The 14,397-nt window shown below is 37.4% G+C and overlaps 1 protein-coding gene across 1 annotated transcript in view; it reads right to left on the bottom strand.

Annotated features, from left to right (window-relative positions):
• CFAP69 (cilia and flagella associated protein 69) overlaps positions 1-14,397 on the bottom strand; it is a 40,662-nt gene that overhangs the window by 8,745 nt on the left and 17,520 nt on the right. The window contains exons 10-20 of the mRNA XM_074943393.1: positions 13,876-13,924; positions 13,642-13,763; positions 12,227-12,443; positions 9,207-9,371; positions 6,830-6,948; positions 6,259-6,377; positions 4,240-4,321; positions 3,413-3,605; positions 2,449-2,586; positions 1,013-1,089; positions 366-563 (exon numbers count right to left, since the gene is read on the bottom strand). Coding sequence (XP_074799494.1) covers positions 366-563; positions 1,013-1,089; positions 2,449-2,586; positions 3,413-3,605; positions 4,240-4,321; positions 6,259-6,377; positions 6,830-6,948; positions 9,207-9,371; positions 12,227-12,443; positions 13,642-13,763; positions 13,876-13,924 — 1,479 coding nt within the window. The remainder of the gene's footprint in view (positions 1-365; positions 564-1,012; positions 1,090-2,448; positions 2,587-3,412; positions 3,606-4,239; positions 4,322-6,258; positions 6,378-6,829; positions 6,949-9,206; positions 9,372-12,226; positions 12,444-13,641; positions 13,764-13,875; positions 13,925-14,397) is intronic.

Here is a 14,397-nt window from a genome sequence, read left to right on the forward strand (position 1 = left end):
TAATGATTGCTTTACAGTTAGTATAACCTTGCCCTTCCCTCTTTTGCAAAAGACGAGAGACAGACCTAACAAACATAGTAGTATGATTACTATTTGGATTCTACCAGTGGTGATACATTGCACAGTTGTTTCTTTCATATTGCTAATTAAATATTGACAAAATTATAATACTTGAGAAATAAAATTAAGTTTTTAAAAATTATTTCACTTTAACTGCTGATGAAATCTGAAGAGAATACCTTAATACAAATATGGTATGACTTTGAACTCTGTTAAACAAGATAATCTTACTAATATAAGTAGTCAGCAAAATAATTTATACTGAAGTAAATGGGCTTTGCTTGAATAAATAGTTCATGTCTGACCTTGGAGTAAACCTTTTTTTCCTCCTGGAGTTCTTGGTGCTGTTGACTTTCAAGCATTTCAGTCTGGAGAGTGGCAACCATCTTTCCAACATTTTCTGATGCCTCTGAAATAACTTTCAAGGCTTCCTCATCAGGAGTGACTGGTCTGAATGTTTCTTCTTTTAGTTCTGCACATATTTCACTCCAGACTTCTCCAACCTTTGTGTTAAACAGACTATTTTTTAAAAAGGCTGATGTTTATTTCTGAAAGTTCCAGCGATTCAAAATACAATCGACATATCCTCTCCCGCTCTCCTTTTTGTTAAGTTTTATTCTCCAGAATGCTTACACAGTGCTTGTCTTCAGAGAGTTGAGAGTTGAACCAGGGTGTGAGCAGCCACACCATCTTTTGTGGTACAAAACTGCCTTATCAGGCGGCCATAACAAGTTGCATAATGTGTGTGTGCACACGCATGCACGGGGGCTCAAGAAGAATAAGACAGAAAAAACTTTTGAGGGTTGTGTGTTAAATCTGATTTTTAACTTGTATATATTGCAATTATAAAGGGGTTCTTTAGCTGTAATACATTTTTATTTTTCTTGTATTTTGTGTGTGTGTGCGCGCGCAAAAGATGGTAAAGTAGTAACATTTAAATAAAAATACTCACTTTAAAGTCAAGATATCGACGTATGACAGCAAGTGTGACAAAATCCTTAGCAGACAAACCAGGCAAATTTTCAAAACCTAAAAAAGTATTGTTAATTATTATTTAGATATGAATGACATCACATATTTGTCTTAAATTATAAGACAATACACCATGGCACGCACCGAGTGTGACAAAATGTTATCAAATACAGAAGTGTTGTCACAAATGTGTATAGTATCTTCACCAAACACTCTTAAATCCTGTCAGTTACTTGTGCTGGCTTCTGGTGATAAGATAGCCACTTCCCTATAACTAAATTGTTCTGTTTTAATGCTTTACTTCTGGGTGACCACACAACCTTCATATCACCTGTATTGCCATGGCTGTGTTATGTCTCTGCTATTCTTGTGTTGCAAGGAAATGTTCCTCTATTTAAGTCAGATTCCATAAGGGACAGATGTAGCTAACTCTTTCCTTATTGAGAAGCATGGTACTGTGGCTCCAGTAAAAAGTGATGAATCATGAAGGAGCAGAGCTATTTAGCAGAAGAGTCATACTACAGGGATTTTGGTACTTTCTTTCAGGGATTTGTACTGAGAGCCTCTTCTAACTCCTGAACTCAGCCTTGCAAACAGAATGACTCTAGTATTTTATAAAATGCTACTAAGAATAAATGTAAACAGAGAGGGTGGAGGCAAGGTCCAGCTACTAAGACTTTGAATTCTCACTTTTGTGCATGTTGAAGTTTCAATAATAATATCCAATTTACATAATTTTGATTTGTTCAGCTATTATATTTGCCCAAATCTCATTATAAATTTCACATTCACAAAATACTTGTAGCCCAACACTGTAGTATATATTTATTAGAGTATGTTTTACATCATTTTACAGGTTTAAAGCATTTTGTGACACGTAGCATGGCATGAAAGGAAAAGCCTTAACAGATTTTTTGGATCTGCCAAATCACAGACCAAAAAACAGTATATGACATGGCTTCACTGAGAGGTATGCCACACAGTTTTAAATGCTGTAAAAAGCTTTCCAATTTTGTATAAACCATTTCCATGCTATTTGTTTCTCACATCTGGTATTCTGAACTACATAAGCAATATGGAGATGTTATGTGTGAATCATAGATACGTAGGGATGGAAGGGACCTTGAGAAGTCACCAAGTCCAACCCCCTGCACTGTGGCAGAACCAAGTAAAGCTAGACGATCTCTGACAGGTGTTTGTCCAACTTGTTTTTAAAGGATTCCAATGATGGGGACTCCACAATGTCCCTTAGAAGTCTATTCCAGAGCTTATCTACCCTTATGGTTAGAAAGTTTTTCCTGATATCTACCCTGAATGTACGTCAAACATGTATAGCAATGGCTATGTTGTGCTGCTGGTGAAGAAGTTCAGATTAATGATAAATTTGAAATTTGGGATGCAATGTGTACTCCTTACCTAGCTTGCATAATACAGAATAAATTTTTGCCCTCATGTTTTCAGACACTTCCATGATAGCAATGCTGGGGCAGTTGGCAGACATTGGGATCACTCCTTGTTGTTCTTGGAAGCTGCCAACTAAAGGTTTCTTTGCATCTAATAATTTCATAACACACACACACAAAAAGTTAACAAATGTCAGGTTACACATTATTAAACTTTTATAATTTTTTTAAAAATAGGTTATATGGTTTAGGTTATATGTTAGTCAACCACTATATACTGATAAATAGTGAAATATATCCTTGGTCACCTCCAAAACTGGGGTAGTCATCTCATTTAGTGTATACCCACACAAACCTGGAATAGCTCCATTGATTTGGTGTGAGATAGGGCAGAATTTGGGCAAGGAAATGCTGATTAATACTGATAACTTCTTGTGACAATAAAAAAAAATTTCCCTTTCTTGCTATTTCACATTTTATATCCATATAAGTTATATGCAGGAACCTCTAGAGGAAAACCACTTTCAAGTAAACTTTGAAATAGGACATAGAAGTCTCCTTAAGGACACAGCTGATATACAGTTGCAGAATGAAGCTGTTCAGCTGTCAATCATTAAAAAGGAATGGACAGTTGAGGATATTAGGGATAGTTCTCTTGCCAGGTAATGAAGCAAATGCCACCTAGTGGCAAACCTGTATAACAAAATTAAAAAAAAACACCTTTATATGTAAAAAGAAAAGGAGTACTTGTGGCACCTTAGAGACTAACCAATTTAATACAGACTAACACGGCAGTTACTCTGAAACCTTTATATGTAGGCATTTTGAGGTCGGTCAGATGAAGAGACACTGACATAGGAATGAGATTCACTATAATTTATTTATATTTGAAGGACTCAGTTATTAGAAGAATAATTTATTTTCTACTTTATTCAATGAAACTGCACATAGATGGTTTAAAGTCTGCTAACCCTTACCAACAATTCTTCCATGTTGATCATGTTTGACTCCCAGCTCCAACTCCTCTTGTTTCCACAAATGTATTAAAAGGCTAGCTGCAGTCTGATCTTTCTTCCCTCGCCAGGTGTTGATGTGAGAAGCAGTTTTAGAATTGTCACAAAATTCAATCAATATTCCAAGAATTAGGTTGCATATGTTCTTTTGTTTTAACTTTGTCAAGGACCAGGGAAAAGAGTTGAAAGTAGTTTAGAACACAAAGAAATTCCATCTTCATAGCCAAAACAGAGAAATCCTATGGACCAAACTGTTCAAAACTGGTCACCAAAAGTACTTTCACAAAACTTCCACACGCACTTGTATGTGGAAGGCCCACAAGCTTTGTGTGAGTACCTTAGGTTGCCAGTAGTAAAATGCTGGCCATGTGTCTATAAAGTACCTTTTAAGTCCCTAATTCATCAAGGCACTTAAAGATATGCTTAAGTCTATCCCTATTGATTTCAATGAGACTTAAGCATGTGCTTAAATGCTTTTCTGAATCAGGACTTAAGTGAATAGCCTATAAATAGAAGAATCCATTAAAATATAAATTTGAGTGAAATTAACACCGACAAATAATTTTTTTAAAAACAAAGATAAAATGAGAAACTTGTATGATATATGCATGTGCCCTGGAGTGTAGGTACTTACACTGAGTGAATTAACTGCTCTGGGTTTCACATGATATTGTATACCGATATGGTACTCTCAGCAGGAGCAACAACAAAAAAGGAAAAAGTTGCTATTTTTCTATGTTTTAGTACTAGTGTTATTCTCTAATAAAATAAATAAATAAATAAATACCTACTGCCAACAAATCCAGAAGGAGAAAAATGCCCTCTTTTCTGAGAAAATAATCCTCTGTGATGTAACATCCCATGACACAGCACCTTAAATGGAAATAATTTCCATGTTAGAAATAACACCTTTCACACTATACAACATCCTAGCAAACATGCAAATAATTTACTTTAATGTGTTGCATAAAAATATAATTTGATATAACAGGATGTTTACTGGGAAACAGAAAAGTGGTACAGTACCCATCGCTTTATCACTGCATTTAAATATATTAACTCTGCATTGCTTTTAAAAGAAGAAAATAAATATACTTGCTAAAAACTGATTGAAGAAGCCACTAGTTTTAAGTATGTTTCAGAATTTTTTTTTGGTAAGGTTTGTTTCAGCCGCTGTAGGTTAGAGCAACCTCATTTGAGCCCCAACCACCTCAGAACCAGGGGAGATTAAAGGCTTGTGTACACTGGCAAGTTTCTGTGCAGTAAAGCAGCTTTCTGCACTCAAACTGCAAACGTGCACACACTGCCAAGCCACTTTGTACGCAGAAATGCCTCAGTTGCAGTGCTGCAGAAAAACCACCTCAACGAGAATCGTAAGGCTATTTGCGCAGAGGCTCCAGCGCTCTATTGCCAGTGTAGACACTTAATTGCTTTCTGCGCTGTAATTGGCCTCCAGACCTGTCCCATAATGCCTCAAGTGACCAATCTGCTCATTGTTTTGAACTCGGCTGCCCTGGAGACATGCACCCCTCCTCTTTCAAAGCACTGTTTCTGACAGCCGTTGCGTGCTGTGCTGATCTGCTCCGTGACACAAAGCAAACCATTAATGTGGAATGCTTGTGCTGTTGAACACAGAGGCAGAGGTGTGTGTGTGTGTGTTGTGTGACAGAGAGAGATTACTGTGCAGAGAGCCCAGGGAGGGATGCAGGGGCTGATGTCGGGGTTTCCCCCTCCCCCTGCCTCAGGACTGGTTGCTTTCTGCCGCTGTCTGAATTTACAAGACTGCATGCTGACACACACTCTGTTCCCCAAAACACACTGTCTCTCTCTCTCCTCCTCCATACATACATACATACACACACACTCCCTGTCACACACACTTCCATCCCCCTCCCTGCTACTTCAGTTGAAAAGCAGCTGGCGATGTAGTAGGATGCCCATGGGATTGGGAAACTTGTATCATGTGACACTGTGCCTGCCCAATGCAAACCCTCCCCAAAGCACCCTGCGGCCAGTTGCACAGTGGAATAGCTATCACAATGCACTGTTGTCTTTGCCATTGCAAGACTGCTAATGTGGCTGCGCTCCAGCATCACAAAGAGCACAGTGGGGACATGCAGCAGCGGTTTAATTCCAGCGTTTTAATAAAAGTGGTATAACTTGTGCAGAAACTTGCCAGTGTAGACATACCCTTAGAGCCACTTCTACTTCCTCAAGTTCATGGTCAGCATCATCTGAAGATTGAAACCAGTGCCTAAAGGACTTCTTTGCATATCAGTGATGCAATCTTCATTCAGTACAGCTCAAAGCCACCTTTCTACTACCTCAATCCTGGGTAGCCTGGGGGCAGAAACAGCTCACAGTACAAGATATGCTACTTGTATCCAGTAGGTGTGGCAACTGTGGATGAGTTCACAAGGTGCTCCACCTCCCACCTTTGGCATGGCCCTTCCTTACTCCCAACAGGACACCTGTGTCAAGAGTGGGAGGAGGAAGTGGGTGGCCTAAAGCCAAGCATTGCTTGTGCAATCCAAGAATTTTCCTGGCCTTGGAGAAATCTTCAGCTGCTCTTTTAGGGCATCTTTCTGTCTGCTATGGATGAAATTAGTACCAAGGATTGAGCCCCAGATCTAGTATGAACTGAGTACAAAAATATTTTTATTATGATTTAGTCAAAAGGCATAATGAACATTTAAGCACCTTAAATTAGAGAAAGGTCTTCATGTCTAGAGAAGAGTAACAACTGTACAAATATAAAATACAAGACTTTCCTTTAACAATTACTGTTATTAAAATAGTTCCACACTTACCACAAACTGTCTAATGTGCTAAAAAGGAGTCGATTATGACCTAATCCACTATATAACTTATTTGGATCCATCTTCATGAATGGCATTAGTATATCCACTCCTTCACAGCCAAACAGTTCCTGTTAAGACATTAATCAAAACTGTATTTTTCCTAAATACACACAAAATCTCAAACAAACAAAAACTAAATCATGTTCCTTGTATCTGTATTAGTCCTTCCTCATGAACTAGAGGAGAATTTTTTCCTTATACTGACAGTGCTAAAATAGATTTTCAGTTTTTGATTCTAAAAGTCCTTCTTATCTCACTATTTCTTCACCCCAAACATACATATTTTCACCCCTTTATTTAGATGATGCAAAATGCTAATGACAGGGTTCTATCAACTGCTCAAAAGGACTATGAGTAAGATGATGGAAGTAAAATGCAACATCACTGAAACTAGTTGTCAGAGAGCCTTTTATTCATCAGTGGTGAACTTCAAATGATAGTTACCTTTGAAGAAAATGGCAGTGTAATTTAAATAAAAATGTATTTTGACTTTTCTCACAGAATAATGCAGTAGGATTACCTTTCTATGAAGATCATTTTCACAGAGAGTAGACAAGATAAGTAATATATCAGTTTGAATTTCCAGTACAATGGCATCTTCTTTTTCTTTAGATTTGTTTGCTATATGCTTTAATATATCTGGAATGACAGACAAATTAAAAACATGAGTGTCCTGTTTTACACAGAAAAGCTCATTATATCCAGTTACTACCTTTGCTGATATTTTTAAAATAAAATTTTCCAATGCAAGTACTCTATTGTCTAACACAATCTACCGGTGCTATACAATATTTATCTACTGAGCTTCACTAAATCTCACATAACCTGTAGTATTCCTGAATGAAAATTAGTTGCTAACAATGAAAATTAAGGATTAGATTGTGTAACCTTTACCCCATGGACTAAAGCCAGTGGAACTACAGGCTTGTCCACACAGCAAACTACTGAGCTAAAAACCAGGTGTGAATCTACAGTACACCAGCTTGCTGTGCACCAACTTGCCATGTGGATACAGAGCAGTGAAAGTCCCAGAGAACGGCTTAGTGTACAGAGAGCAGAATACTAAGCAGCACTCCAGGGCTATCACTGTGCTGTAGTAATATCCATATAACCAGTTAGTGAGCAGCAAGCTGGTGTGCTGTAGATTCACATCCTGGCTTGCCACAAGATAACTCACCAAGTAGACAAGCCCACTTAAGTACCCTCCCAGGATAAATTAAAGCTCCACAATTTGATATCCAAAATAAGGGGTGAAATCCTGGCTCCACTGCAATCAATGGGTGTTTTTCCATTGACTTCAGTGAGACCAGATTTTCATCGAAGGACATTAAACCCTTTATTTGTCTTCAAAATAGAATTTCTATTATAAGACATTCCCTATCTTCCACATCATGCCATCATTAGATTCCTCCAATTTTGGTTCTGTTGCACTCCTGGAAGTTTTATTTAAAAAGCAAAACAAAATAAAAATAACTTTGTAAACAATTCCTGACTTCACAATTGACACAAATTAAAAATAATAAATAGTACATTATAGAAGGTATGTTATATTGGACTAAGAACTCTGAGGTGCAGAGTGGGACAGAACCAGAGAAGCTTTACTCTGCATTTCTCTCCTTTATTCTCCTGGCACAACACTTAACAGATAAAAGACTTATGTGTAGGCACTGATTCTGCATTTATACAAAGGCCCCTTTACACCACTCTGGCAGCAAAAGTGAGTGTGAGTTACATTTCTGCTCATTTTAAGGTCCCTTTTCTCTGTCAGAGTGCTTTAAAATGGTCTTAGTGTAAATGAGAATTAGGGTCACAGTCTCTGACCCTGCTCCTATCCAAGTCAACAGGAGTTCTACCATTGATTTCAGCAGGCAAGGATCAGGGCCATAATCATGGCATGTAAATTATATGGGAGTTCAGAGAATACAAAACAGTAATGGGATCCACAACCTTTCACTCCTAAACTCTGAAGTGCTTTGAGATTTACTGACAAACAGTGCTCTATGAGAACAAGATATTATTATTAAATCATGGATTCAGATCAGTTCAGTCAATTCTGGTAAAAAGTTATCATAGGATACTTGTTCAGTGACCAATGAGTCTGCTACCCTTGTGAGTACTCTCACCAAAAAAAGGATAAAGAATGGATTAAGATGGATGTTAAACTATTCTCTCATTGCAATTCAGTGTAGATTCTCTCCACCCTCCAGAACAATCTTTGTGTTATGTGTTTGTACAGTACCAAGCACAATGGGGCCCTGGTCAATAATTGGGGTCCCTAGGTGCTACCATAATAATAATAATAATTACACAGCTTGCACTTTGCAAATTATATCCCTTGGCTTTACAGAAGTATTCTATTTTGTGTGTGTGTGTTGTAGTGTCACAACATTAAAACAAATTAAATCAATGAATTTTTACATTGTTTTCACTTTTTCCCCTACTCGTGCTCTCACATATTGAAATTTTTCAGCAGTCGGGGACATGTATTAAAAAGTAAAGCACAACAACATGGATGGATCTGGATATGTCTTACTGACCAAGAGACCATGCTTTGACAGAAAGGTTTCATGAAAGAGATTACTGGTAATTCCTTTTTTAAGTGAAGAAAGGCAAGTATCTCAGATAAGAGTCAAAGCTGTTAATTGATGACGACCCTCAAGTGTTAATATCTATGAACTAGTACCTATACCACATGGCACAATGTTGTTTGTACATCAATATTAGAAATGTATAAAAATGGAGCACATCTAATTTTATGTGCTAGAAGGTAAAAATAGGAAATCAGAGAACATAACATTCCCAGTTTGTACACTTATGTGCAACATTTGAAACACACTATATTCAACAGAAGAACACGCTATATATTGGAAAATTTCACAACATAAATTGTGCTTTACCCAACAGTTGGTTAATTGCTCCCTGATCACAAAGATCAAGGTTCACAGCTTCGTCACAAAGGGACACCACAGGTCTCAGGACTCTCAGACTGTAGCGCATCTGTGCAAGTTTGTTGCCACGACCACCTGCACCATGGAAACAGTTACCTTGACCGAAGAAGGGATCTGTGGATAAATCAAAACAAACATCTGCTTTTGCAATTTAGTGTAGATTCAAAATAAAATTGTGCTTTCAGCTGCTCTTTTGCAGATTTCAAATAAACCAAAACCAAAGTAACTAATCCCTTATCACAAAGGGCTTTTTGTTTAAAAATAATTTTCTAATAAGAAATCTTAAAATACTTATAACTATACTTTTTATTATCATTACAAATGTGTTTTAATGAGTATTTTTAATTATTTCAACAATTTAGTTAGCTCAGTAAGTTACTGACTAGTTTTTTTCAGTGGAATCCGTGCTCCAATAAGACAAGTAAAAGAACATAAGAACGGCCATACTGGGTCAAACCAAAGGTCCATCTAGCCCAATATCCTGTCTGCTGATAGTAGCCAGTGCCAGGTTCCCCACAGGGAATGAACAGAACAGGTAATCATCAAGTGATCCATTCCCCGTCTCCCATTCCCAGCTTCTGGCAAACAGAGGTTAGGGACACCATCCCTGCCCATCCTGGCTAATAGCATTGATGGACCTATCCTCCATGAATTTATCTAGTTCTTTTTTGAACCCTGTTACAGTCTTGGCCTTCACAACATCCTCTGGCAAAGAGTTCCACAGGTTGACTGTGGGTTGTGTGAAGAAATACCTTCCTTTTGTTTGTTTTAAACCTGCTGTCCATTAATTTCATCAGGTGACCCCTAATTCTTATGAGAAGGAGTAAATAATACTTCCTTATTTACTTTCTCCACACCAGTCGTGATTTTATAGATCTCAATCATATCCCCCCTTAGTCGTCTCTTTTCCAAGCTGAAAAATCCCAGTCTTATTAATCTCTCCTCATATGGAAGCCGTTCCATACCCCTTATAATTTTTGTTGCCCTTTTCTGAACCTTTTCCAATTCCAATGTGTCTTTTTTGAGATGGGGCAACCACATCTGCATGTGGTATTCAAGATGTGGGTGTACCATGGATTTATATAGAAACAATATTATATTTTCTGTCTTATTATCTATCCCTTCCTTAATGATTCCCAACATTCTGTTTGCTTTTTTGACTGCTGCTGCACATTGAGTGGATGTTTTCAGAGAACTATTCACAATGATGCCAAGATCTGTCTTGAGTGGTAACAGCTAATTTAGACTCCATCATTTTATATGTATAGTTGGAATTATGTTTTCCAATGTGCATTACTTTGCATTTATCAACATTGAATTTCATCTGCCATTTTGTTGCCCAGTCACCCAGGTTTGAGAGATTCTTTTGTAGCTCTTCGCAGACTGCCTGGGATTTAACTATCTTGAGTAGTTTTGTAGCATCTGCACATTTTGCCACCTCACTGTTTACCCCTTTTTCCAGATCATTTATGAATAAGATGAATAGCACTTAGCTCAGTATAGACCACTATTTACCTCTCTCCATTCTGAGAATGGACAATTTATTCCTACCCTTTGTTTCCTATCTTTTAACCAGTTATCAAACCCTGAGAGGGCCTTTCCTCACATCCCATGACAGCTTACTTTGCTTAAGAGCCTTTGGTGAGGGACCTTGTCAAAGGCATTCAGAAAATCTAAGTACATTATATCCACTGGTTCCCCCTTGTCCACATGCTTGTTGACCCCCCTCAAAGAATTCTAGTAGATTGGTGAGTCACGATTTCCCTTTACAAAAACCATGTTGACTCTTTCCCAACAAATTATGTTCATCTATGTGTCTGACAATTTTGTTCTTTACTATTGTTTCAACCAGTTTGCCTGGTACTGAAGTCAGGCTTACTGGCCTGTAATTGCTGGGATCAACTCTGGAGCCCTTTTTAAAAATTGGCATCACATTAGCTATCCTCCAGTCATTTGGTACAGAAGCTCATTTAAATGATAGGTTACAGATGACAATTAGTAGTTCTGCAATTTCACATTTGATTTCCTTCAGAATTTTTGGGTGAATACCATCTGTTCCTGGTGACTTATTACTGTTTAGTTTACCAATTTGTTCCAAAAACTCCTCTAATGACACCTCAATCTGGGACAGTTCCTCAGATTTGTCTCCTAAAAAGAATGGCTCAGGTTTGGAAATCTCCCTCACATCCTCAGCCGTGAAGACCATTGCTAAGAATTCTTTCAGTTTCTCTGCAATGTCCTTGAGTGCTCCTTTAGCATCTTGATCGTCCAGTGGCCTCACTGGTTGTTTAGCAGGCTTCCTGCTTCTGATGTACTTAACATTTTTTTTGCTGTTACTTTTTGAGCCTTTGGCTAGCTGTTCTTCAGATTCTTTTTTGGCCTTCCTAATTATATTTTTACACCTTCACTTGCCAGAGTTTATGCTCCTTTCTATTTTTCTCCTTAGGATTTAACTTCCACTTTTTAAAGGATGCCTTTTTGCCTCTCACTGCTTCTTTTACTTTGATGTTTAGCCACAGTGGCACTTTTTTGGTTCTCTTACTATGTTTTTTAATTTGGGGTATACATTTAAGTAGAGCCTCTATTATGGTGTCTTTAAAAAGAGGGAAAACTGAGATTACCAGATTAAGTGAATATTTATCTGTACCATAAAATACTCATCTGATTAAATTTACTTGTTTCTGTGCAGGAAACACTCAAAACTGGAATAAAAAAAAGTAACGTGGGCCAGCTATGAGGTGCATTGGATGAGCTGTTGTGTAGAAAACTATAGAGCATCTTTCTTCAGTACGAGAGTTCATTCCTATTTAAGTTTTTCAAAAACTGATGAGAAAACTGATATAGTTCCTGTAGGAACTATATTTGAAAATTGTATTCCATGTTCATCAGTTTTTCTGTTTAATAGTTGTGTTGTATTTTCGGGGCCATGATATATAATTGGGATGGATGTCTAAAGTCAACTAACTCACCTTGGCCCACACACCATTCTAGAAACATAAGGAGACGAGTATTCCCTTGACAGGTCATATAGTCATCCACTAACAATGGAGCCACTGAAGCTAATGTAGCAATTGCATGAAGCTGTAATTCTTCATATTGGGCTGCCGACCAGTCACGTACACCAAGCTTTTCATTTGGTTTTACATAATGAAACAAAGCCAGCACCACTTTACCCTCATTTAGCAGCTGCAGATTCAAAAGATAAATAGGATACAGATATATCTTAAAGATGTCACATGAAAATATGAAAAAAATCTAAGACTCAGTCAACTAATTTTTAAAATAGTTTTTAACTCAACTGTTTACAATTTCCTCCTTAAGGCTTTTAAAATGTACCCTTCAGTGTTTAGGCAACGCATCTCTGTGCATGATAAATGGTCATTTTACTATCACCCTGTATCAATGGTCAGTGGATCAAGCCTCAATGAGTTTGTTCTAATTCAGTGATTAACAACACAATGTTTTTTGTTTTGTTTTTTAAATTAGTCTCTTGGATAAAGCTATTGGGCCACATCTTCATCTGGTATAAATAATCATAGGGGCAGGGACCTTTTTTTGGTCTTTGTTTGTACAGCCCCTATAGCACAAAGGAGTCCCACTTATGGGCCAGGACCTAAAGCTGCTACAATAATACAACCAACAATAATAATAATTATAAAATTGAAGTCATTATGAATGTAGGAGGATCTGCATCACAGGAGGCAAGTTTGATGGAGGTGTCAGGGATGTTTTGACAGTTGCGGGTGATGTTTGTGGTATGGTGTAATGCTGATATAAAAGGCTCAAAGACAGGTGTGTGGTGGGAGGACAGTCGCAACTAATGACAAGCTTGATGGATGATAATTCTTAGCTACCATATGCACTCAGCTAGCCTCTCATCAGTTTCACTGACTCATTGCCCAGTGGCTCCTTCAGGTTGTCAGAATCTGCAGAAATAGGGAGAAAATGCCCAGGACAGGACAGGTCTGTACTAGGAAAATTACCCGTGGTTGGCAATGGGAGCAGGTACAGTGAAACTAGTGCTGAATATAGTTCAGTGAAGACAAATACTGTTCATATTCTGCACCAATTCAGTAAAACATGGTTTCTGAAACAGTGATGAACTTGGCTTGTCCTCGTCTACGTATGCATTTGTGTCATGTCCAGCTTTCGCTTCTCAGAATAGGTAATTTTTTTTAGTGTTGGACTAGATTTGCAAAACTTCCAAAAAATAGACACCTTATATTGCAGTGCAGCATCAGCACGAGGTCTGAAGCTAAGTATTGGTGTAAGATTATGAATTATTCACCTACAGATGAGCATATGGACATGGATAGTAAAGGATATTGCTATAATCAGTATAACCCTCTCATTTATTTACACAACCAATTTGGGTACAACTTACCTGTACTGCACACAGATCTTTCGCTAAGACTGCAACCATGTTAAACAGCAATTTTTTCAGCTCAAAGTCTTCATAACTGTAGGTAAGCTTAAGACCTCTTACCAAAGGATTGTGACTTTTAACTGGGAAGGAAATTATAGCCAAATTACAACTAAAGCTAAACAAAAAAATCAAAATATGATAATTAGGAAAAAAGCACTTATATTTCACATGTGCAATAAGAAGACATCTTACCTTCATTAAACGTTGCTAATAGAATTAACTGCTTAGTAAATCCACTTTCCTAACAAACATACAAAATAAATGTTTTAATTAAATCATACCTCATAATTTCATTGTAAGTTTTACTATTTTCTTGACAACATTTCAAAATGTCAGCTCTCATTTGTCAGTATATTCAGCATTTTACCAAATTAGGTGACAAGGTATTTGGTAATCTAAGGGTTCAATTAATCAAAATGTATACCTCATTCTGCACAAATGTATGCAAGTCTGTGGAACCCCCAAAGGATTGGCATTCACTAGTCCAATCTGGCAAAGATGAAGACAACAGTCTCATAGTGTAGTTAGGGCTAAATTTGCAAAGTGGCTCCCTTCATTTGTGAGCATACGATTTTGCCAATTTGAGTAATGTTTGTGCATTCATTTGTACACACATACATGTGTTTGTGCGTGCAATTTGTGCATGTAAATATGCTTTTTACATTCAAATGATAAAATCTACAACTGATCACATGAAAATTGTATGCATGAGTG

The sequence above is a fragment of the Natator depressus genome, chromosome 2 (genome assembly GCF_965152275.1).
Source record: "Natator depressus isolate rNatDep1 chromosome 2, rNatDep2.hap1, whole genome shotgun sequence".
NCBI lineage: Eukaryota > Metazoa > Chordata > Testudines > Cheloniidae > Natator > Natator depressus.